At 43.8% G+C, this 26201-nt stretch overlaps 1 protein-coding gene across 9 annotated transcripts in view; it reads left to right on the top strand.

Moving 5' to 3' along the window:
* F8 (coagulation factor VIII) overlaps positions 1-26201 on the top strand; it is a 169862-nt gene that overhangs the window by 46016 nt on the left and 97645 nt on the right. For 7 of the 9 annotated variants that reach the window (XR_012236114.1, XR_012236115.1, XR_012236116.1 and 4 more), the window contains exons 14-23: positions 752-1355; positions 1624-1780; positions 4237-4425; positions 4649-4925; positions 7014-7193; positions 9383-9496; positions 10152-10223; positions 12332-12417; positions 17235-17390; positions 19184-19328. Coding sequence is in view for 6 of the 9 variants with exons in the window: in XM_073600614.1 (XP_073456715.1) it covers positions 752-1355; positions 1624-1780; positions 4237-4425; positions 4649-4925; positions 7014-7193; positions 9383-9496; positions 10152-10223; positions 12332-12417; positions 17235-17390; positions 19184-19328 (1980 nt within the window). In the remaining 3 variants the exon portion in view is untranslated. Of the gene's footprint in view, positions 1-751; positions 1356-1623; positions 1781-4236; positions 4426-4648; positions 4926-7013; positions 7194-9382; positions 9497-10151; positions 10224-12331; positions 12418-17234; positions 17395-19183; positions 19329-26201 lie in introns of all 9 variants that reach the window. The other 2 variants (XM_073600618.1, XM_073600619.1) reach the window with 2 other exon arrangements.

A 26201-nucleotide genomic window follows, 5' to 3' on the forward strand; every position in this document is an offset into this window, starting at 1 on the left:
TTTACTCAGCGTAACTTTGCATTTGATATTCACAAAAGAGTTGGGTTACGTATTGTGTTTTTTTTTTTTTTTTTTTGCATTAAAATTTAATAAAACAATTTTTTTGCCAAAAATGCGCATTTGAAAAACCGTTGTGCAAATACCGCGTGACATAAAAAAATTGCAAAACCCACCAGTTTATTCTATAGGGCCCCTGCTTTAAAAAAAAAAAAAATATATATATATATATATATATATATATATATATATATATATATATATATATATAATGTTTGGTGGTTTTAAGTCGTTTTCTAGCATAAAAAAAATACTAATTGTTTCATGTGAACAAAAAGTGCCAGAAAAGGTCCAGACTGGAAGTAGTTAAAGGGCAACTGCAGTCTTGTACAGTTTTCATCTAAGTTGTTGCTGCCCACAACTTGAAAAACTTACCTTCAGCCATAATCCAATGAGGTTTGATCCCCCTCAGAGCTGCACAACCATTTCTCCCAAAATGTCCAGCGCATGCATGCCACTTCCCTATTTATTTTTAAGGGAAAGGGACTGATTGGGGCTGCCAGGAGTATAAATTTCCATAGGAATGAATGGGACAGCCACCTTGTTAGAAAGGCCGGTGGCTCCAAATGGGCAGCATTTAGAGCCACCAGTCTTCCCACCAGAGGTGGGGAAAAACTATCATAAAAAAAGTATAAGTCTACAATTGTACTTCCTTACTCTTTAAATTCATGACTGGTTGATTTCTTTCCTGTAGGACAATGGCATGTGGCACCAGACTCCCCTCCCGCAAATGTCGGTATGCGAGCAACATTGAAAGTCACTCGCTGCGAGCAGCATCAAGATGACTACTATGAATACGATCATGACGATTCAAAAGATTTCACCCCCGATCCCACTTTTTATGAGTTTCCATTTATCACCCCTTTCAAAACCCCACCCTCTGGACCTCAAAGCTACTTGACGAAATCGCCAACCCCAGAATATTTGGATGATGGAATCCTATACGACGAGTCTCTGAAAGATTCTACAAAGCCTTTGCAGCCCGTTGGATCTGCTGAAATTCAAAAGGGCGAAGTGAAAGGGGAACCAGTTAAAGAGTTAAGTAGACGGCGCAGAGATACAACGGGGCAAATCGGCCCAGCAAACAAACGGTTAGAAAATGGATCTCATGCTAATAACTCTGCGGATGACAATGTGGACTTTTACGATGATTACAGCGGTGATTTTGAGTATATTGACTTGTATGGAGAACTAGATCCTCGGAGCCATGTAGGGCAAATCCACACTTATTTCATTGCAGCTGAGGAGATAGAGTGGGATTATGGTGGCGGACGGTCCCCTTATTTTATAAAAGACAGGTAATTTGAATTCATATTTTTGAATTAATTGTATATATTTATTTTTAATGTGTCTAAATTTGTATTGTGTAACCTGGAATTTTTTAAATAAGGCGGGGTCCCCTGTTTCCTTACTTTAATTTTTTTTTTCCTTACTTTTATTTTTTTTTTATTTATTTTTTTTCCTGTATTTTTATTTTGTTTTGTTACCTCTTTTCTTTTTTTCTTTTATATTTTGTAGTCAGCCACCATGTTTAATACGTTTCCACTTTTTTTTTTTTTCCATCAGTCACCATATGCTGCATGGGTTCCCATCATATAAGAAAGTGGTTTTTCGGGAGTATCTAGATAGCAGCTTTAGTGAGCCCGCCTTCCGTGGAGAAAGAGACGCCCATTTAGGACTTTTAGGGCCATGTATCCGGGCAGAGGTTAATGATGAAATCATAGTAAGTAAGCTTTCTGTGTCATGTGACTATATGTAACCCATGCAATGGACATTCCTTCATTTTAAATCATTCTTTCTCAACCAGTAAAATATTTACATTCCCTTGCTTTATTCTAAACTTAAAAAATGTTGGGGTATAAACTTTTCCCACCCACAACCTGTGGGTTAGCTCTTCTCTGCAGGAAGCTCTGTGGTGAATAAACTTTAATCTACTCCCCTCTTTGACAGCCAGCAGCCGAAACTGTGCGCCACTGCTACTAAGAAATATGAAATAAATGAGAACATGTTTAAAAAATAAATAAATAAATAAATATATAGATAGATATCTATATATATATAGATATATATAGATATCTATAATATATATATAGATATAGATATCTATATATAGATATATATATAGATCTAGATATATATATCTATATATATATAGAGATATATATATCTATCTATAGATATATCTATAGATAGATAGATAGATATATCTATCTATCTATAGATATATCTATCTATAGATATATATATCTATAGATAGATATATATATGCATAGATAGATAGATATACATTATCTATAGATATATATATATATAGATAGATATATCTACAGTATATATATATATATATATATATCTACAGTATATATACAATATCTCACAAAAGTGAGTACACCCCTCACATTTTTGTAAATATTTTGTTCTATCTTTTCATGTGACAACACTAAAGAAATGACACTTTGCTACAATGTAAAGTAGTGAGTGTACAGCTTGTATAACAGTGTAAATTTACTGTCCCCTCAAAATAACTCAACACACAGCCATTAATGTCTAAACCGCTGGCAGCAAAAGTGAGTACACCCCTAAGTGAAAATGTTAAAATTGGGCCCAATTAGCCATTTTCACTCCCCCGGTGTCATGTGACTCATTAGTGTTACAAGGTCTCAGGTGTGAATGGGGAGCAGGTGTGTTAAATTTGGTTTTATCGCTCTCACTCTCTCATACTGGTCACTGGAAGTTCAACATGGCATCTCATGGCATTAACTCTGAGGATCCAAAAAAAAGAATTGTTGCTCTACATAAAGATGGCCTAGGCTATAAGAAGATTGCCAAGACCCTGAAACTGAGCTGCAGCACGGTGGCCAAGACCATACTGCAGTTTAACAGGACAGGTTCCACTCAGAACATATATCCAGAGGTTGTCTTTGGGAAATAGATGTATGAGTACTGCCAGCGTGGTTGAAGGGGTGGGGGGTCAGCCTGTCAGTGCTCAGACCATACGCCGCACACTGCATCAAATTGGTCTGCTTGGGTGTCGTCCCAGAAGGAACCCTCTTCTAAAGATGATGCACAAGAAAGCCTGCAAACAGTTTGCTGAAGACAAGCACACTAAGGACATGCATTACTGGAAACATGTCCTGTGGCCTGATAAACTTATTTGGTTCAGATGGTGTCAATTGTGTGTGGCGGCAACCAGGTGAGGATACAAAGACAAGTGTCTTGGTGGCATGGTGGTGGGGGTGTCATGGTCTGGGGCTGCATGAGTGCTGCCGTCACTGGGGAGATAAAGTTCATTGAGGGAACCATGAATGCCAACATGTACTGTGATATACTGAAGGAGAGCATGATCCCCTCCCTTTGGAGGCTGGGCCGCAGGGCAGTATTCCAACATAAGGACCCCAAACACACCTCCAAGACGACCACTGCCTTGCTAAAGAAGCTGAGGGTAAAGGTGATGGACTGGCCAAGCATGTCTCCAGGCCTAAACCCTATTGAGCATCTGTGGAGCATACTCAAACGGACAGTGGAGGAGCAAAAGGTCTCTAACATCCACCAGCTCCGTGATGTCGTCATGGAGGAGGGGAAGAGGACTCCAGTGGCAACCTGTGAAGCTCTGGTGACCTCCATGCCCAAGAGGGTTAAGGCAGTGCTGGAAAATAATGGTGGTCATACAAAATATTGACACTTTGGGCCCAATTTGGGCATTTTCACTTAAGGGTGTACTCACTTTTGTTGCCAGCGGTTTAGACATTAATGGCTGTGTGTTAAGTTATTTTGAGGGGACAGCAAATTTACACTGTTATATAAGCTGTACACTCACTACTTTACATTGTAACAAAGTGTCATTTCTTCAGTGTTGTCACATAAAAAGATAGAATAAAATATTAAATGTGAGAGGTGTATTCACTTTTGTGAGATTATGTGTGTGTGTATATATATATATATATATATATATATATATATATATATATATATATATATATATATATATATATATTTACATTAGTATTTATTTATTTTTAGTAAATTTATTACATTTACTAAACATGATAAATTATATTTATTACATTTATAATACTTTATAATGCAGTTCATTCATTTTTATCTATTAATTATTATTGTGACTTTCTTGCATAAAATAATTTACTTGAACCAGTTTATCATTTCGTCTTGTGCCTCCAGATACAGTTTAAGAACATGGCTTCCAGACCCTACTCCTTCTACTCCAATGTTTTAGCTGTACAAGGGAAGGAGGAAGACAGTGTTCGCCCACAACACACCCGTACATACACAGGAAAAGTCAGCTCACAGTTCGGGCCCACTGGATCTGAAGAGTGCCGGACCTGGTTCTACACCTCTAAAGGCCACTCGGTGAGCAATTTAATCTTATTTAAATTATTTTCCTTTAACAAAAAGTTCCCAGTGTTATTATGAGTGTGAATTGGCTCTTTCTTTGCTACAAAGGACTTGTGTGCAATTTTGCACCTCAATATGACATATGTCTTGTGGGCAAGGTAGAAGTTTAAAGAACATTTGGTGTAGATAGATGTTAATGTAATTCAAACTTGACTTTTGTTCCCGTGTTTCCAACCAGTACAAAGACTTTCATTCCGGGCTCATCGGACCTTTGCTCGTCTGCCGACCAAATGTCTTGAAGCGCTCCACTGTGCAGCAGATTCCGATGGAAGATTTCTCTCTTGTGTTTATGGAGATGGACGAAATGAAGAGCTTGTACTTCACAGAGAATTGGCAGCAACATTGTCCCTCCACCTGTGGTTTTCAAACCAATGTATTACGTTCCTGCCCTCATGCCTGCAAGTCACCATCAACTGCACCTGCTGAGGATATTCAGCATGACCACATCTTTCATGGTAATGGGCTTCAGTCACAATATGACCATTTCCGTCCTATGCAAAGCCTTGGTTGGACTACTACAGGGTTATGGGGCCAGAAAGAAAGAATGATCCAAAAGTTGGTCTATGCCAGACATGTCAGAATGGTGATTTAGGCTGCGTGGGCTCATATTGCTCCTTCTTTGTGGCTCCCAGCTGGTTTAAGGTGACCTGTGGCAGGGCTATAGATTCTTGGCAAGCAATTAGACTAACTTTAAAAAACAAACCCTCACTGATCTCAGTAGCTGAAGGCACTGTGGACTGGAGCAATTCCTCCTCAAAGTTTTATGGTAGGGCTATAGATATTCCGTTTTTTTGTTTTCCGACAAGCAATTAGATGAACTTTTAGGCTTCATGCCCACAGGCCTTAAAAAAAACTCTCATATATAGCATTTTTTGCACAAAGTCTAGAAGGGTTTTTTTTTCCTGCCTCTAAGGTTGAGCCCAAAATATGCCTCTAAACGTCCTAATGTGCATGGACACATAGGATAACATTGAGCTGCTTCTACAGGCAGAACACAAAAGAAGCAACATTATTTAAGCCAGTGTGCATGGAGCCTAAAACAATCCTCCACTGACCTCAGTAGCTGCCGGCACTGTAGAGCAATTCATCCTCAAAGTTCTGTGGTAGGGCTATAGTTATTCCGTTTTTAAACATTCTTGACAAGCAATTAGATTAACTTCAAAACAATCCTTCACTGACCTCAGTAGCTGCTGGTACTGTGGAGGAATGCTTCCTCAAAGTACTGTGGCAGGTCAATAGATATTCAGGGTTTTTTAGACCAAGACAGAAGTACAGTTAAATCACACTTGTTTAATAATAAAAGTAAAAAGAACAAACGTAGCCAAAACATAGCCAAAGTTCAGTAACCGGAACGGATAGTCAGCCAAGCCAGAAGTCAAGGATCAAAGTAGTGGAACAGCAAGCAGAATCCGGAGCCAGAAGGGATGTCAGCAAAGCCAGTCATTAAACAGGAACACAGGAGATGTTTCTTGTGTTGTGACCAAGGCGAAGGCAGAGCTCCTCCGGACTGGACGACTTAAGTAGGCAGGACTGACGGGCAGGATATCATCAACAGCTGAGTAACTGTGGAGAGAGATGGGAGCTGGCAATTAGCTGACAGCTGAGCAGCCAGCTCTGAGAAGGAAGGGCTGAGCCCAGACCTGACACTTGACAAGACCAACTTTAAAACAAGCCCCCACTGACCTCAGTAACTGTAGGCACTGTGGAGCAATTCATCCTCAAAGTTCAATCATATTTTTTAAAGCATTCTTGGCAAGCAATTAGACCAAATTTAAACCAACACCTCACTGACCTCAGTAGCCGCGAGCACTGTGGACCAATTCATTTTTCTAATTTCTGTGGCAGGGCTATAGGCATTCAGTTTTTTTAAGTATTATTGGTAAGCAATTATATCAACTTTAAAACAAGCCCCCACTGACCTCAGTAGCTGCAGGCATAGTGGAGCAATTCATTCTCAAAGTTCATGGCAGATTCGCTGAAGTCTTCTCTCAGCAGTTCAATTGTTCCCCACTCCCAGCAATGACTCAGCAGCTCCCCCTGCTCTCCCCTGGCAGTACCAACAGTGACTCAGCATTTCAGGTCCCCCTGCCAGCAGTGACTCAGCAGCTCAGCTCCCCCCTCCCAGCAGTGAACCAATAGATCCGTTCTCCCCTCCAAGAGCCCTTGTTCTGTGTTCATATTAGAAGGCTGGGCGGCTATTGAATTATTGCTGTCTCGTGTTAAATTATCCTGTATATTTTGTATTTACAGACATCCCACTGCTCCTTGTCTATTGATAATATTCTTATTATCACTCAAAGGTGAACTAAAGAAAATTTGCTATTTTATTTTCGATTTATTAAGGATCAGTTTTTATCTGCCATTGGGGAAGTTTCCCTTTACTTCCTGTCCCATAGCCAAAACAGGAAGTGAGGAAATTCCTAAGAAGTGAGGAGATCCTGGGTTGTATCTACCTATCCTGGTTGGGCAATGATGCTTCTATGATCTCATTACAATAAAGAGTTATATTGTCTTTTTTTTTTTTATCTTTCTTGGCTTTTTAGCAATCAATGGCTATGTGGGTGACTCTCTTCCTGGACTCGTCTCGCCTTTGGATAGAAAGACACGATGGCATCTACTGAACGTTGGAGGAAGAGACATCCTTCCTGTGCAGTTTCATGGGAACATCCTCAAGCAAGGAAGCCAGAAGGATCACCCATGCAGTATAGTGAACCTATACCCTGGTAAGGATTGTTGTGGGATTTCATCCTTCTATGTATGGGAAATAACTATTGAAGTACAGTTTCCACTAAAGTACAGTACAGTTTCCACCACAACTATTGAAGTAGCGTTTCCACTAAATCCAAAGACACGCATGGTTTCCACCACATAGGGGTTGACTTACTAGTAGGAGTAGAGGATGTTTTTTTGTCAGTGGTCTGCAGCTCTGGAACCTCCAGCACGGAAAGTATGTGCTAGCAAGGGGTGTTGGGGTGTGCTGGGGGATCTATTGATGCTGGCTGCTGGGTGATCTATTGTCGTGAGTGGGTGTATTGTTGGGGGTGGTCTACTATTGGCTATAACTAAGGCTCACACCAAAACGCATCAGCATTTTAATTCTCAAATGTAGCCAATGCATTTTTGCATCAAGGAATTTGGAGTTGTCGGCTCCTCTCTCTTATATACTGTTGCGGGAGGTCTATTGTTGCTGGTGGTGGAATCTATTGTTGCATAATTGTTTTATGTTGCTGGGAGAGATTTACTTTTGATAGGGGGGGTCTATTGTTGCTGGCTGCTAAATGGTCTATTGATGGTGGCTGCTGAGGGATCTATTATTGCTGCTTAGACTCTTTTGTTGCTATTGCTGTTACAGGTGGGGCATCTATTGTTGTTTGGGTGTTTTATGTTACTGGGAAGGGTCTACTTTTGTGGGGGGGGGGTCTCTTGTTGCTGACTGCTAGATGGTCTATTGATGGCGGGTGTTTGGGGATCTATTATTGCTGGTAGGGCTCTTTAGTTGCTGGATGCATCTATTGTTGCTGGTGGGGAGTCTATTGTTGCTGGGAGATTCTATTGATGCTGGCTGCTGGGTGACCTATTGTCATGAGGGGGTGTATTGTTGCTGGGGGTGGTCTACTGTTTCGGGAGGTCTATTGTTGCTGGCGGGGAATCATTGTTGCCTAATTGTTTTATGTTGCTGGGAGAGATCTACTTTTGAGGGGTTTGGGGGGGGGGGGGGTGTCTATTGTTGCTGGCTGTTAAATGGTCTAGTGATGGTGGCTGCTGGGGGATATTTTATTGCTGCTGAGACTCTTGTTACTGGGGTGGCTCTATTGTTGCAGGTGGGGCATGTATTGTTGCTTGGGTGTTTTATGTTGGTGGGAAGGGTCTATTTTTTGCTGGCTGCTGGGGTATCTGTTATTACCGGTGGGGCTGTTTTGCTGCTGAGGCAGATCTATTGTTGGTGGGAGATCAAGTGTTGCTTTAATGTTGCTGGGAGCAATCTACTTTTGATGGTCGAGGTCTATTGTTGCCGGCTACTAGATGGTCTATTGATGGTGGCTGTTTGAAGATCTGTTATTGCTGGTGGGGCTCTTTAGTTGCTGTTGTGGATCTATTGTTCTATTGTTATGACCCCTACACTCTATTCATTACATACTTCTGACCCCTGTACTCTGTACATTACATACTTCTGAACCCTGCACTCTATACATTACATACTTCTGACCCCTGTACTCTATACATTACATACTTCTGACCCCTGCACTCTATATGTTACATACTTCTGAACCCTGCACTCTGTACGTTACATACTTCTGAACCCTGGACTCTGTATGTTACGCACTCTATTCATTACATACTTCTGACCCCTGCACTCTGTACATTACATACTTCTGACCCATGGACTCTGTACATTACATACATCTTACCCATGGACTCTGTTCATTACATACTTCTGAACCCTGCACGCTATACATCCATACTTCTGATTCCTGCACTCTCTACATTACATACTTCTGACCCCTGCACTCTGTACAATAAATACTTCTGACCCATGCACTCTTTACATTACATACTTCTGACCTCTACACCTCAAGTTTTAACCCCCCCCCCCCCTACTATTATCACAATTATGCTACACCTACAACCATCATTATTCTCCTCTGGGTGCCCAAGGGCTGTATGGGGCCCCATGTTTTCTAATATTGCCCCTGAATGGCTGTGACAGAAGGAGTTTAGTTAAGTACAAATTCCATTAATACATTATATTAATATTTTTTTTAATTCATTAATTCATAGAATTAACATGAAGGCTGCTAAAACGCACGGGCTCTTCTGGAAGATATGGAATTTCAATTTTGTTTTTTTGTTTTTTTTTTGTCAACTTTTTATTTTTTACTCTCTTCAACTTTCATTGATGTCTTTATTTCAGGTGTTGGGGTGACTTTGGAAATGACAGCTCAGACAACTGGCCTGTGGCTTATAGAACCAGAAGGAGAACATAATAACCATAATATGACAGCACTCTACCTAGTCTATGATCCAAGTGAGTCTATGCAAAGATAAGTTTGTGGAGATGAGTGACTGGGTGTTGTTTGTAATTTTAATATTTAAAACATGGCAATATTGTGATTAAAGATGTAATTAAATCTACAATTTACGCCCAAAAACTGACCGTCACACCTCTAAGCTTGTTGGACATTCATTTACAAAACCCATGGCCGTTATTATAGGGTTGCCCCCATTACAGCTATAACAGTCTCCATTGTCCTGGGAAAATGTTCCACAAGATTTAGATTTAGTGCTGAGGGCAGGAACCGATATTGGATGAGAAGACCTTATCCTTAAGTTCTTCCTTATGTAGGGTATGAGGTCAGGGCTCTATGCAGGACCCTCAAGTTCCCCCACACCAAACTGGTCAAACCATGTCTCTATGGAGCTGGCTTTGTACACAGGGGTACAGTCATGCTGGAACAGAAAGGGGTCTTCCTCAGACTGTTACCACAATGGTGGATGAGAATAATTGTCTAAAATGTATTTTTATTTTATAATATTAACAGTATCCTTCACTGGAAATACCTGAACCCAATCACTTGGAGAGGGGCCAAATACCTCTGTCCATATAGTGTACATATTAATGCATCATTACATGTTTGTAATTTAGAACATAATACATATTGTACATGTGATTTGTCTTTTAGGGTGTCACCAACCTCTTGGTTTATCATCAGGAAAAATCAAAGATTCACAGATAACTGCTTCAGGGCATTATGGTAAGAAATTAAAATATTTTTTAAAAACTACTATAAAGGAGACAAAACAAACATATACAACAAGATAACCAGCAATGCATAGGTGCAACCCCAAATAAAATATATGACATACATAATGGGGTCAAAGTTTGTGGGCATCTGACCATCAAAATCTATATGGGCATGTTGGACATTTCCATTCTGAAAACAAAGCATGGGCATTAACTTGGTTCCCCCTTTGGGGCTGTTCTGATGCAGCCACAAGAACATTTGTGAGGCCAGGTACTAGTGATGGAGGAGAAGACCCGGCTCACAATCAACATTCCTGTTTATCCTGAAGATGTTCGATAGGGTTGGGGTCAGGGCTGTGTGTAGGTCACTCAAGTCCCTCCACACCAGACTGGTCTGTGCCTTTATGGAGCTGAAACAGAAAATGCCACAAGGTTGAGGGGATTGTATTTATAAAAAAAAAAAAAAAAAGTTTAAATATCAGTTTAGCCGTTGAAACTGCATCTAAATGTGTTCTGTGTGAATGTGACAAAATCAGATGTTCTCAGGCTATAGCCACTTCAACTGCAGAAGGTTTTACCACCTTCATGACGAGGGCATTTTTTGCTGTTCAGCACCGTGCTACTTGTATGTTAAAAATAATAATTTTTTTATTAAAAATTTTTCCCTTTTTTTTTTTTAATTTTGAAATATTTTTTTTTACATTTTGTTGTTACAATGAAGGTCATTGCAACAGCAAAGTTTTTATTTTCCATTAATGGGTTAGCCATTCATGACAGATGTGAAGACTAGTGATCTGTGATTGGCTACAGCTAATCACATGGTACAGGGTGCTGTGATCTGCCCAGGTACACTGTGATAGCTGTAGGCCAATCACAGCATAGGCAGCACAGCTGTTATGAATTCATTCATTCATAACAGCTTTGTAGACATTGTGATCATGTGATTGCACATGATCACCAGCCCTAGAGTATTGGGTTCCTCAATCTGCTGTGTCTGGCGGTCGCAGGGGGGTGAGCTCCTAAACTGAGTGCAGGCACATCAAGTACAGGTGTGTGATTGTACCTGCATGTGCCAACCTGCTGCAGTATATGTACTGTGGCAGGTCAGCAAGTGCATATTCTCTGCAGATTGAACGTTATTCATTGAAAACAGCAGTGTAAATCGTAAAAATAGGGCATTGTGGCCACTAGATGGAGCTAAGGAGCATACTTATTTCTTATGATACTCTGCTCCATCTAGAGACCGTAATGTGGTATTGTCCCCAAACATTCACATTTTTGTTTTCCATTAATCACAATCGATCTAAAGAGAATATAGCTTGATACCATCCTTTATTGCCCCATTCACAAAAGATGAATTTACATGCAGTTTTGATGTACGAACAGCTATGCAAAGTTTTTATGAATACGCTCCATATTCTTTGTATTCCGTTACCATTGACGGTAACATTCTCTTGGAATCCTGAGCTCACTCATTTGAAGGGGGTTGTTGCGATGGTCAGGTGTCCACAATCCTTTGGCCATGTAGTGTACTTTAGTAAAGCTGCCTACTCCATGGTCTCTCCACTCTTTATGCCCTGTACACACGACCGGTTTTGCCGTCGGAATAAACTCTGAAGGTTTTTGCGACGGAATTCTGACGGAATTCCGCTCAAGCTGTCTTGCAAACACACGGTCACACCAAATTCCGACCGTCAAGAACGCGGTGACGTACAACACATACGACGGCACCAGAAAAAGGTAGTTCAATAGCCAGTATGCCACCCTTTGGGCTCCTTCTGCTAATCTCGTCGGAACAGCATACAGACGAGCGTTTTTTCCGATAGTAATTTGTTCCGTCTGAAAAATATAGAACATGTTCTCTAAGTCCGTCTGAATTTTCGACGGAAAAAGTCCGATGGGGCATACACACAGTCGGAATTTACGATGCAAAGCTCCCATCGGACTTTTTCTGACTGAAATTCTGACCGTGTGTACGCGGCATTAGGTGTTCCTAATGAGGTGGTGAGGTAGACTTCACAGAGTACATGACGGGCCAAAGATAGGGTGCACCTAGATTTTTTTTTGTTGTTCTGTTCTTATGTACTGTCATTATCCTTTTCCCTTTTGTTAATAAAGGATCTTGGGTGCCATCCCTGGCCAGACTGGAAAACAGCGGGACTATAAACGCCTGGAGTGTAAACAGTCCGAATTCTTGGATTCAGGTGAGGGTTGATTAAAAAAAAAAAAAAAGTGCCAATTTGCTTGCAAATAGCATTTGTTGGTTTGGTAAATATCAGAACACTAAAGAGTCTATTTATAACAAATCACGCCAGTTTAAACTGTATTTTAGGGCATGGTGGGCCAACTTTTATTGAACAAAATGGAAAATTCACATACGCAGCAGTTGCCAGCGCAGGGGTTTCCACCATCAACATGAAAAGTCAACTGAAAATGCAGAGCCACCTGGCTCTCTTGTAGGCAGCACCGCTGCTCTTCTTACCAGTTCCTCTGACTTTATTGTCCAGCTCCCCTGGTTCTTAGTCTTTAGTCGCAGTGCCTGCTTCACAGCCCACTGCTGGCCTCTGGATAGGGGTTTTCCTAACACCCCGATAGGAGCCTACCTGACTCTTGGAATGAGACCTCCTTTTTCTTGGCTGCTGGCTGGGGCTCCTCTGACCCCTGGGTAAGACCTTCTGTCTCCTGACTCCTGACTGGGGCTCCTCTGACCCCTCGGTGAGAACCTCTGTCTCCTAACTCCTGGCTGGGGCTCCTCTGACCCCTGGGTGAGACCCTCTGTCCTCCGACTCCTGGCGGGGCTCCACTGAGCCCTGAGTGAGACCCTCTGTCTCCTGGCTGCTGGCTGGGGCTCCTCTGACCCCTGGGTGAGAACCTCTGTCTCCTGACTCCTGGCTGGGGCTCCTCTGACCCCTGGGTGAGACCCTCTGTCCTCCGACTCCTGGCGGGGCTCCACTGAGCCCTGAGTGAGACCCTCTGTCTCCTGGCTGCTGGCTGGGGTTCCTTTGACCCTTGAGATGAGACTTCCCATTTCTTGGCTCCTTGCTGGGGTTTAGGGTTGCCACCTCATCCCTTTAAAACCAAACACATATTAATTACACAGGTTCTGGAGCTAATTTAATGCAGGTAGGGCACCAAGTGGATTTACTTACCACGTTAATCAGCCATAGGACCTGTGTAATTAATAAAGTGCCTTGAAAAAGTATTCATACCCCTTGAAATTTTCCACATTTTGTCATGTTACAACCAAAAATGTAAACGTATTTTATTGGGATTTTATGTGATAGACCAACACAAAGTGGCACATAATTGTGAAGTGGAAGGAAAATGATAAATGTTTTTCAAAATTTTTTACAAATACATATGTGAAAAGTGTGGCGTGCATTAGTATTCAGCCCCCTTTACTCTGATACCTCTAACTAAGATCTAGTGGAACCAATTGCCTTCAGTAGTCACCTAATTAATAAATAGAGTCCACCTGTGTGTAATGTACTCTCAGTATAAATTCAGATGTTCTGTGAATCCCTCAGAGGTTTGTTAGAGAACCTTAGTGAACAAACAGCATTTTGAAGGCCAAGGAACACACCAGACAGGTCAGGGATAAAGTTGTGGATAAGTTTAAAGCAGGGTTAGGTTATAAAAATGTATCCCAAGCTTTGAGCATCTCACGGAGCTCTGTTCAATCCATCATCCGAAAATGGAGAGTATGGCACAACTGCAAACCTACCAAGACATGGCCGTCCACCTAAACTGACCGGCCGGGCAAGGAGAGCATTCATCAGAGAAGAGCCAAGAGGTCCATAGTAACTCTGGAGGAGCTGCAGAGATCCACAGCTCAGGTGGGAGAATCTGTCCACAGGACAACTATTAGTCGTGTTCTCCACAAATCTGCCCTTTATGGAAGAGTGACAAGAAGAAAGACATTGGTGAAAGAAAGCCATAAGAATTCTTGGTTGCAGTTTGTGAGAAGCCATGTGGAGGACACAGCAAACATGTGGAAGAAGGTGCTCTGGTCAGATGAGACCAAAATTGAACTTTTTGGCCTAAAAGCAAAACACTGTGTGTAGCGTAAAAAACACTGCACATTACCCTGAACACACCATCCCCACCGTGAGACATGGTGGTGGCAGCATCATGTTGTGGGGATACTTTTCTTCAGTAGGGACAGGGAAGCTGGTCAGAGTAGATGGGAAGATGGATGGAGACAAATACAGGGCAATCTTAGAAGAAAACCTGTTAGAGTCTGCAAAAGACTTGAGACTGGGGCGGAGGTTCACCTTCTAGCAGGACAATGACCCTAAACATACAGCCAGAGCTACAATGGAATGGTTTCGATCAAAGCATATTCATGTGTTAGAATGGCCCAGTCAAAGTCCAGACCTAAATCCAATTGAGAATCTGTGGCAAGACTTGAAAATTGCTGTTCACAGACGCTCTCCATCCAATCTGACAGAGCTTGAGATATTTTGTAAAGAAGAATGGGCAAAAATGTCCCTCTCTAGATGTGCAAAGCTGGTAGAGACATCCCCAAAAAGACTTGCAGCTGTAATTGCAGCGAAAGGGGGTTCTGCAAAGTATTGACTCAGGGGGGCGCTATACAAATGTACCCCACACTTTTCACATATTTATTTGTAAACTTTTTGAAAACCATTTATCATTTTCTTTCCACTTCACAATTATGTGCCACTTTGTGTTGGTCTATCACATAAAATCCCAATCAAATACAATTACGTTTTTGGTTGTAACATGACAAAAATGTGGAAAATTTCAAGGGGTGTGAATACTTTTTCAAGGCATTGTATGTGTTCAGTTTTAAAGGGATGGTGGCAACTCTACCAGCTCCTCTAATTCCTGGGTGAGACCTCCTGTCTCCCAGCTCCTAGCTGGGGCTCCTCTGACCCCTAGGTGAGACCTCCTGTCTCCAATATGGGAGCCATCTCTAAACTGGGAGCCCTGAGCTATCCTCAGGCTTGAGTATACAATGACCCGGCACACCTATGTACTCAGACAGGCTGCAGACACCTGTTAAAATCCAGATACAGGATTGAGGGTTCCATCCCACAAATACACTTTGGAACCTTCAAGCTCCAGGCCCCAATCCAGGACTACAGAATCCAGAGAAAACTAAAAATGCAGCTTTTGCTCAGAAACGATAAACTCAAACCTCGCATAAACCCTTAATGCAAATCCTGTGTCATTTTCTCCTATATTCTCACAGTAGCAGGGCCTTGCCCTGTCACACAATTTTTTTCCTCAAAACTGTATATAAATGCATTCTGTGCAAATGGGGCAAAATCAAATGTTCTCTGGCTACATTTTTGCAATTCAAAAGTGTGAATGGGAAAAATACCTCAATATGGTCACTAGATGGCGATGACTAGCGTAGTAAATAAGTACGCTCCTCAGCTCCATTTAGTGGCCTTTTCTGCATTCGCACATTCGATCTGCAGAAGATATAGTCGGAGAACATTCGATTCTGCACTATTTGTGCAGAATAAATTTACATGCAATGTCCATGGATTAACAGCTATGCACATTTTTTTAATACACCCCTAGGAGCCCATACACGTGGGTGACATAAAGAGCTGCCCAGTGTGCATTACTGATGCTGGGGAGGTTCTCCAGAATCCCAAATATTAATGAATCCTATGTCCTCTTATGCTCAACTGCCCCACGAAGATGTGTCAAGTCTACTTTTGCCGCTACAGTCCTGTTCCTTTACTGTGTTCCCCCACCTTGGAGAGAACTTAGCCCTTGAAGTTGCCAACCAAGGCTTGTTCCAGGAAAAATAATGATTGGACAGGTTAAAAAATAAATATTTCTGCTGACTTAATGTACTTAAAACCCAACTGCAGGTTCATTTTAGAAAAAAAACTCTGACTGTGATAGCTAAATCCAAAGCTGCCCCCCCCCCGCAGTATCTGTAATCCACCAAAAGATATCCTCATCCCCATTGACTGGGGACAGGCTGGAAGTGAAGGGTGTCCTGGCCCCTGCTATTGAGCACTCAATGTAAAAAGTGCAATAATATTAATACTCTTAATGCAATGCTCTCAATGGATTAATGCAAAGAGCGGTGCTGATCACTTGAGGGCCATTCTCTGCATCATCCGGGATTGCTTACTGCCAGTAGAAGGTGAAAATAATTTGGCGCATCGTGTGACTGGCTAGTAACTGGATCTCCAGCCAAGACTTCCAAGCCCCGATGGGCTAGAAGACATCAGGAAAAAGTACATATAAAATGAAAAAAAAAAAGGATACTATACTGTCATAGAAGCTTTAAAGGGGGATCCTCAGGGGAGGAGCATGCAGCCTGGACTTGGGCTTCATAGTGGATCTCCAGCCAAGACTTCCAGGCCCAAATGGGCTAGATGACATCAGAAAAAGGGTACATATAAAATAAAAAAGAATACCATACTGTCATAGAGGCCTTAAAGGGGGGATTCCTCAGGGGAGGAACATGAAACCTGGGGTTGGGCTTTAAAGCAGTTCTCCAGCCAATACTTTTATACCCAGATGCACTAGAAGAAATCAGAAAAAGATATATACCAAAAAAAGGATACCATGCTGCAATAAAGGTCTTAAAAGGAGATCCTCAGGGGAGGAGCTTAGAGTCTGGAGTTGCGCTTGAAAGTGGATCTTCATCTAAGACTTCCTTACTCAGAAAGACCAAGACAGAGCGACAATGGGAACCTCTTGGGAGGAGAGGACTTTGTAAGGTAAGCATGCCAAAATGTGCATAAATGCTGAACATACTTACTCCTCATTATGGAAGGAGCCCTTAGGGGCCCAAAAATTAAGTTTCATTTAAAAGTGCTAGCCAATAATGTTCCTATTGGACCATTGGAGAAGAAGATCATCCTACTGTAGGAAAATTAACATCTCAAGACCTTTGAGGCTTCATTAATGTATATGGCCCATGGAAATGGGCTAATACTGCATAGGAAACCCCCAGATAAGGTAGATGCAAATATGGAGGATAAGAAGCTAAATAAAACTTTTGTTTCATTGGCTATTATTTCAGGTGGATCTTCTGGCACCTATGGTGATTCACGCCATACAAACTCAAGGCGCTCGACAGAAATTCCTTACCCTGTACATATCCCAATATATTATCTTCTATAGCCTGGATGGAGAAAAGTGGAGCCAGTACCAAGGGAACACCAGTAGTAATCAGATGGTATGTATGTATTTTTGCAGCAGTTGGAAAAAAAACAGACATATATTGTTGAAGCCAAATGTATTTTTTTTAAGTTTTTAATTAGTGGAGAAGGATTAGAGCCCCTGTTAGTTGTTTTCTGCTATGTAAGGTAGATTGGCTCGCACAGACTAATCCCAGTTCCCACAGACTGAATCAATAGGCCTATAGCTAAAATGTAAAATTGTTCTGATGCATAAGAAGAATACATGTGTGGGGGGCCGAGTTGGTAAATTCACCTGCCGATCCAGCCCCCAGACCGATTGTTATGTTCAAATGGAATGTTTTTGCACCTCATGGGGTCTCTTTATACATTCGCTATGTGATCAGCATTCACGAATAACTCCCGTAATGTGTCTAAAATGTTTGTTTCCTAAGCTCATCAACACCATCTAGTGGCCTTATTAATTTTACCGCAATGAGGAAAATACAGCATTATGGTCACTAGATGGAGCTGATGGTCCTGGGAAAAAACATATAATGCCCCGTACACACGGTCGGATTTTCCGACGGAAAATGTGTGATAGGACCTTGTTGTCGGAAGTTCCGACCGTGTGTGGGCTCCATCACACATTTTCCATCGGATTTTCCGACACACAAAGTTTGAGAGCAGGCTATAAAATTTTCCGACAACAAAATCCGTTGTCGGAAATTCCGATCGTGTGTACACAAATCCGACGCACAAAGTGCCACGCATGCTCAGAATAAATAAAGAGATGAAAGCTATTGGCTACTGCCCCGTTTATAGTCCCAACGTACGTGTTTTACGTCACCGCGTTCAGAATGATCGGATTTTCCGACAACTTTGTGTGACCGTGTGTATGCAAGACAAGTTTGAGCCAACATCCGTCGGAAAAAATCCTAGGATTTTGTTGTCGGAATGTCCGATCAATGTCCGACCGTGTGTACGGGGCATTAGACACATCAGAGGGATCATTTGCGATGGCTGGGACATTCACATGGTGAATTTTTTTTTATTTTTATAAATAGACCCCATATGTAATGTTGATTAATTAAAAAAAAATGCAGAAGAACAGGGCCTAATTACATAGAAGGTGAGGTTGAAAAAAGACACAAGTCCATCAAGTCCAACCTATGTGTGTGATTATGTGTCAGTATTACATTGTATATCCCTGTATGTTGTGGTCGTTCAGGTGCTTATCTGTTTTTTTAAACTATCGATGCTCCCCGCTGAGACCACCGCCTGTGGAAGGGAATTCCACATCCTTGCCGCTCTTACAGTAAAGAACCCTCTACATAGTTTAAAGTTAATCCACTTTTCTTCTCATTTTAATGAGTGGCCACGAGTCTTGTTAAACTCCCTTCCGCGAAAAAGTCTTCTCCCTATTGTGGGGTCACCAGTACGGTATTTGTATATTGAAATCATATCCCCTCTCAAGCGTCTCTTTATTTTACATTTATTTATTTATATATAATTACTATTTAATTTTTTACTTTACGCCCGTTTCCATTGATTTCTATGGGAATACAAACACGCCAAAAATGCCCAAATCTGCCCGATTCGAGCGACAAAAAAAAAAAGCTCCATAACTTGTTTGATCTTCAGGGGTTTGGCTTCAGGCGACATGGAGTGGAGATGAGAACCGTCTCCATAGAGAATGTTTTTTTTCTCCTCCAGCATTTTTTTGAGCTTCAAGCAGATAATTGCTCAGGTGTGAATGGGGCCTTAACATCATGTTTTTCACATTTCTATCTTTTTTTCCAAACTTTGTTAATTGGTCACTTAATGAATGCATTGACTTGTTTATCTGCAGGTATTTTTTGGAAATGTCGACGCCTCTAGTATTCGAGAGAACTCTTTTAATCCTCCTTTCATCGCTCGTTTCATAAGGATCCACCCGCTGCACACTGGAAGTAGGGCGGGCCTGAGGATGGAACTTTTTGGCTGTGACCTTACTAGTGAGATTTTATATAATTGATTTTATATTTATTATTATTAATCTTATTAATGAAGGTATAAAGACTTGTAAGATTAATATGAACCTTTACTTTTGCCCTAGCAGCAGCACTTGCTCCCCTTCCATTGCTTCCTTCCTTCATTTTCATTAGCTTCTTCCCCAGGCCAGACCGACTAGAGAAAGTGACATTGGAAAAAGGAAGTGATGCGTTACATGTCACTTCCAGGTTCTTAGTAGGAAGGAGAGAGCAGTGAATGGATGTTCTCTAATCTCCCCTCCTCTTCTTAGTGGCACCTGCCATGCTGGTCCGGGGTCCACTGATAGGAGCACGGAGCCTGGGTGGGGGTACTATTGCCAGGCAGGGCCAGTACAAGGGGTGGGCAGGAGGGGCAGCTGCCCTGGGCACTGTGCTGTCATGTGAGGTAGGGGGTGCCACAATAAGGGGATTTGTGTAGGAAGGGGGAATTTAGGGGGCTGCAGAAGGTAAGTATTGTTCTAAGAGGGGAATTATTATTTTTTTGGGGGGGTTGGGGGGGGGGGGGCGTGCTGAGAGTGTTGATCTAAATGGACTTGTGTTGGGGGAAAGAAGATTTGTGCTAGGAGGGTGGATTTGTGTTGGAAGGGGGAATTTGAAGTGGGGGGGGGAGAAGATGTATACTAAGAGGGGAAATTTTAGGGGTATATGATTTGTGCTAGGAGGGGTGATTTTTTTTTTTTTTTTTTTGGGGGGGGGGGGGGGCATTTGAGCTGAGAGGGATTGGGGGGGGGTCAAAGATTTGTGCTGATAGGGGGGATTTCAGCAGGGGGCAGATTTGTACTGGGAAGAGGGGCAATTTATGCTTAGGGGGTAAGCATGCAGTTTAGCCCTTAGTGTTTTTGTGGGGGGGATTTTTGCTGACACATAATGCTCATACATCTTGGGGTGGGGTGCAGTTTGGCATGTTCGCCCTGGACTCTAGATGATCCTGCCCTGGTACTGTTGCCAGGGAATGTGGAACCGATCCAACGGCTGTACAATTGCCAGATCGCTTCCATCTGACAGCCGACGGTTGCTAGTGTGTTTAAAATCCCAGGCTGCCACCAGTTTATCAGCGTATCATTAGCAGTAATCGGCATGGATTCATGAAGAATCTATTAACCTTCTATGAGGAGGTGAGTTGCCATCTAGATAAAGGAAGGCCCGCAGACGTGGTATATCTAGTTTTTGCAAAAGCATTTGACACAGTTCCCCATAAACGTTGACTGTACAGAATAAGGTCCGTTGGCATGGACCATAGGGTGAGTACATGGACTGAAAACTGGCTACAAGGGCGAGTTCAGAGGGTGGCGATAAATGGGGAGTACTCAGAATGGTCAGAGGTGGGTAGTGGGGTTCCCCAGGATTCTGTCCTGGGACCAATCCTATTTAATTTGTTCATAAACGACCTGGAGGATGGGGTAAACAGCTCAATCTCTGTATTTGCGGACAATACTAAGCTAAGCAGGGCAATAACTTCTCCGCAGGATGTGGAAACCTTGCAAAAAGATCTGAACAAATTAATGGAGTGGCAACTACATGGCAAATGAGGTTTAATGTAGAAAAATGTAAAATAATGCATTTGGGTGGCAAAAATATGAATGCAATCTATACACTGGGGGGAGAACCTCTGGGGGAATCTAGGATAAAGAAGGACCTGGGGGTCCTAGTAGATGACAGGCTCAGCAATGGCATGCAATGCCAAGCTGCTGCTAACAAAGCAAACATAATATTGGCATTAAAAAGGGATCAATTCCAGAGATAAAACGATAATTCTCCTGCTCTACAAGACTCTGGTCCGGTCGCACCTGGAGTATGCTGTCCAGTTCTGGGCACCAGTCCTCAGGAAGGATGTACTGGAAATGGAGCGAGTACAAAGAAGGGCAACAAAGTTAATAAAGGGTCTGGAGGATATTAGTTATGAGGAAAGGTTGTGAGCTCTGAACTTATTCTCTCTGGAGAAGAGACGCTTGAGAGGGGATATGATTTCAATTTACAAATACCGCACTGGTGACCCCATAATAGGGATAAAACTTTTTTGCGGAAGGGAGTTTAATAAGATATGTGGCCACTCACAAAAATTAGAAGAAAAGGTTTAACCTTAAACTACGAAGAGGGTTCTTTACTGTAAGAGCAGCAAGGATGTGGAATTCCCTTCCACAGGCGGTGGTCTCAGCGGGGGGCATCGATAGTTTCAAAAAACGATTAGATAAGTACCTGAACGACCACAACATACAGGGATATACAATGTAATACTGACATATAATCACACACATAGGTTGGACTTAATGGACTTTTTTCAACCTCACCTACTATGTTACTATATGGCATACAGTCGGTAACAGGGCTGACAATGAATGGGCACACCTGGGCACTGTCCAGGAGCCGCAGCTGCATGGGGGGCCCATGATCAGGGCCAGGAAAAGGTTGGGGGGGATGTGGGCGCTGTGTTGGAGGAATGCACTGGCGATTTGTCCACTTGTGACGATTTTCTTTGACAGGAGTAACTGCAATGTTACTCCTGTCAGAAGAAACAGCGTCTGGTTTCCACTAGAGAGGACTCAGCTTTCTCCACCCTCCTATAGGGGGCAAAAGAGAGCCAGGACTGAGACTGAGAGCTCACCTCAGTCTCAGCACAAGAGAGGAAGGAGGAGCTGCCTTCATTGCAGGTGGGAACAACATTTGTAATCTGTAAGGGGGAAGGGGAGGGGGGCACAACTCTGATGGATGGGGGCACCTGATGTATGGAGAAACTGTGATGGGGGAACCTGATGTATGGGGAAACCTGATGTAAGGGGGCACTGTGATGGGGGAACCTGATGTAAGAGGGCACTGTGATGGGGGGACCTGATGTAAGGGGGCACTGTGATGGGGGAACCTGATGTAAGGAGGCACTGTAATGGAGGACACCTGATGTATGGCGACACTGTGATGGGGGAACCTGATGTAGGAGGGCACTGTGATGGGGGGACCTGATGTAAGAGGGCACTGTGATGGGGGAACCTGATGTAAAGAGGCACTGTATTGGGGGAACCTGATGTAAAGAGGCACTGTAATGGGGGACACCTGATATATGGGGACACTGTGATGGGGGAAGCTGATGTATGGGGGCACTGTGATGGGGGAACCTGATGTAAGGGGACACTGTGATGGGGGAACCTGATGTAAGGAGGCACTGTAATGGAGGACACCTGATGTATGGGGACACTGTGATGGGGGAACCTGATGCATGGGGAAACTGTGATGGGGGGACCTGATGTAAGAGGGCACTGTGATGGGGGGACCTGATGTAAGAGAGCACTGTGATGGGGGGACCTGATGTAAGAGGGCACTGTGTTGGGGGGACCTGATGTAAGAGGGCACTGTGATGGGGGGACCTGATGTAAGAGGGCACTGTGATGGGGGAACCTGATGTAAAGAGGCACTGTAATGGGGGACACCTGATATATGGGGACACTGTGATGGGAGAACCTGATGTAAGGGGGCACTGTACAAAAGAAGGCTTTATTAGGATATCCAAGAGTGACACCGCAGGGACAAAATGCCCAGTAGACGTGTTTCACACTATTATACGTGCTTAATCATGATTAATGTCCTAATAAAGGATTTTGGACTACAGTCGTGGTGTGCAGCCTATTCTTTCTTGTTTATGGAGACACTGTGATGGGGGAACCTGGTGTAAGGGGGCACTGTGATGGGGGAACCTTATATAAGGGGACACTGTGATGGGTGGAACCTTATGTAAAGGGACACTGTGATGGGTGGAACCTTATGTAAGGGGGTACTGTGATGGGGGAACCTTATGTAAGGGGGCACTGTGATGGGTGGAACCTTATGTAAGGGGACACTGTGATGGGTGGAACCTTATGTAAGGGGACACTGTGATGGGTGGAACCTTATGTAAAGGGACACTGTGATGGGGGGACCTGATGTAAAGGGGCACTGTGATGGGGGGACCTGATGTAAGTGGGCAGTGTGATGGGGAAACATTATGTAAAGGGGCACTGTGATGGGGAACCTGATGTAAGGGGGCACTGTGATGGGGAAACCTGATGTAAAGGGGCATTGTGATGGGGAAACCTGATGTAAAGGGGCATTGTGATGGGGGAACCTATTGTAAGGGGGCACTGTGATGGGGGAACCTGATGTAAGGGGGCACTGTGATGGGGAAACCTGATGTAAAGGGAAATTGTGATGGGGGAACCTATTGTAAAGGGGCACTGTGATGGGGGAACCTGATGTAAGGGGGCACTGTGATGGGGAAACCTGATGTAAAGGGGCATTGTGATGGGGAAACCTGATGTAAAGGGGCATTGTGATGGGGGAACCTATTGTAAGGGGGCACTGTGATGGGGAACCCGATGTAAGGGGGCACTGTGATGAGGGAACCTGATGTAAGGGGGCACTGTAATGGGGGAACCTGATGTAAAGGGGCACTGTGATGGGGGAACCTGATGTAAGGGGGCACTGTGATGGGGGAACCCGATGTAAGGGGGCACTGTGATGGGGGAACCTGATGTAAGGGCGCACTGTAATGGGGGAACCTGATGTAAAGGGGCACTGTGATGGGGGAACCTGATGCAAGGGGACACTGTGATCTGGAAACCTGATGTAAGGGGGCACTGTGATGGGGGAACCTGATGTAAGGTGGCACTGTGATGGGGGAACCTGATGTAAGGTGGCACTGTGATGGGGGAACCTGATGTAAGGTGGCACTGTGATGGGGGAACCTGATGTAAGGGGGCACTGTGATGTGGGAACCTGATGCATGGGGACACTGTGATGGGGGAACCTGATGTAAGGGGGCACGGTGATGTGGGAACCTGATGCATGGGGACACTGTGATGGGGGAACCTGAATTAATGGGGGTCACCTTATATGTGGGGACACTGAAGAGGGAACCTGATGTATGGGGGAACCTGATGTAAGGGGGCACTGATGGAGGAACCTGATCTAAGGGGGCTTTGTGATAGGGACACCTGATGCAGGCTGGTAGGGGCCCCAGAGCAATACTTTGCCCAGGGGCCCATGATGCTATTAAGATGGCACTGGTTGTGGCAAAAAAGGTGTGGTATTGGGGTGGTTATACTCATGTCGCAGATGCATTTTCCATTAAGTTATGCCAGCCCAAGCTGCATTTTAGGGCTTGGCAGCCCACTTTTAGGCTGGGTTCACACTGCTGCGGTGCGGGAACGCAGCGAATTTACTGCGGGTTCCCGCATCGCACCAACTCGCACGGCAGTTCACACTGCCATATGCGAACTGCTGGGGAGTGTCATACAATGTTAATGACACCCCCAGTTCTGCCCGCATATCGCACTGCGAACTGACAATTCGGACATTTTCGGATCGCATAGGTGTGAACACCCATGCGATCCGATTCTGGTCCGAACAAAAAAAAGGGTCCTGTGCGAGTTTGGACTGAATGCGGTGCGATATCAGCCATACTATCTGTATGGCTGATATCGCACAGCACAGACATCGCATGTGATGTGAACAGCAGTGCGCTGCGAATCACATACGATGTCTGCCACCGCAGCAGTGTGAACCCAGCCTTATTAAAAATAACAGCATGGTTCTCAGTTGCCCACACAAGGGTTTCCACCATCAACAACAGCAGTCAAATGAAAATGCCAAACCACCTGGCCCCCTTGTCAACAGCACTGCTGCTCTTCTTATCAGTTCCTCTGACTGCATTCACAAATCCAAAGGGAGCACCCAGAGTGTATGACAAAGGTATATCTGTAAGTGGTAAAACGATCCTCCACCAACACCACAGCAAACTGGGCCTCTTACCCTCAGGGCCGGGACAAAGGGTACCATTTACAGATATAGATTGCCATAGACTCTGGGTGCTCCCTTTGGATTTTTGGAAACTCTTTGAATGGACTTTTATAAGCGCTGCATTTTATTTAGATGTTTGGCTCATTGTTACCCACAATTTATGCTAGCTGCTTTTTTTGATGTAATTGTGTTAACCTGAGCGCATGTGGAGTTCTCATTTATACTCTGACTGTATTGTCCAGCTCTCCTTGTTCACTTGGCTGACCTAAAGAGGAGCTCCAGGCTCCCCCCAAAAAAAAATTTAATTCAGGAGCTACAAATACTGTAGCTGACTGACTTTTAGTATTGAGGACACTTACCTGTCCAGGGATCCAGCAATGTCCTCACCTAAGCCGATTCGGGTGCAGGTGCTGGCCAGTTGATTAAGGGAAACTGGCAGTGAAACCTTGCAGCTTCACAGCCAGTTTCCTACTGTCCATGCACGAGCCGCGCCGCACTGCACTTTGTGAATGGTCCTGGAGTGTTCTGGGACCTGTGATGTGTCCCAGTGGGGGGGGGGATCATCCAGTTCAGATCGCTGTGGCGCATCTGACTGAAAGTGGGAGCCGGCAGCGGAGGGGGAGGGAGGATGCAAACAAGCAGAACTTCCCCTTTAACCTTTGGTTGTAGCGCCCTGCTGCATGGCCTACTCCTAACCTCTGGATAGGGGTTCTTCTGACACCCCAATAATACCTGACCTGAGTCCTGGAATGAGCCCTCCTGTCTCTTGACTCCTGGCTGGGGCACCTTTGACCCATGTGTGAGACCTTCTGTCTCTGACTTGGAAGCTGTCTCCAAACTGGGAGCCCTGGGCTATCCTCAGGCTTAATTATATAACGACCCTGCACACCTGAGTACTCACGCAGGCTGTAGGTATTCAGTAAAATCCAGACACTGGATTGAAGGTTTAGGCCCCTTTCACACGAGGCGGGCTCCGTTTCTACGGAGCCCGCCTCGGTCCGCCGGCTCAGCGGGAGATCAGTCCGTTGATCTCCGCTGAGCCGGCGGATGACAGGTCCCTCTCTGCTCACTGAG

This window comes from Aquarana catesbeiana, linkage group LG09 (assembly GCF_042186555.1).
Source record: "Aquarana catesbeiana isolate 2022-GZ linkage group LG09, ASM4218655v1, whole genome shotgun sequence".
NCBI lineage: Eukaryota > Metazoa > Chordata > Amphibia > Anura > Ranidae > Aquarana > Aquarana catesbeiana.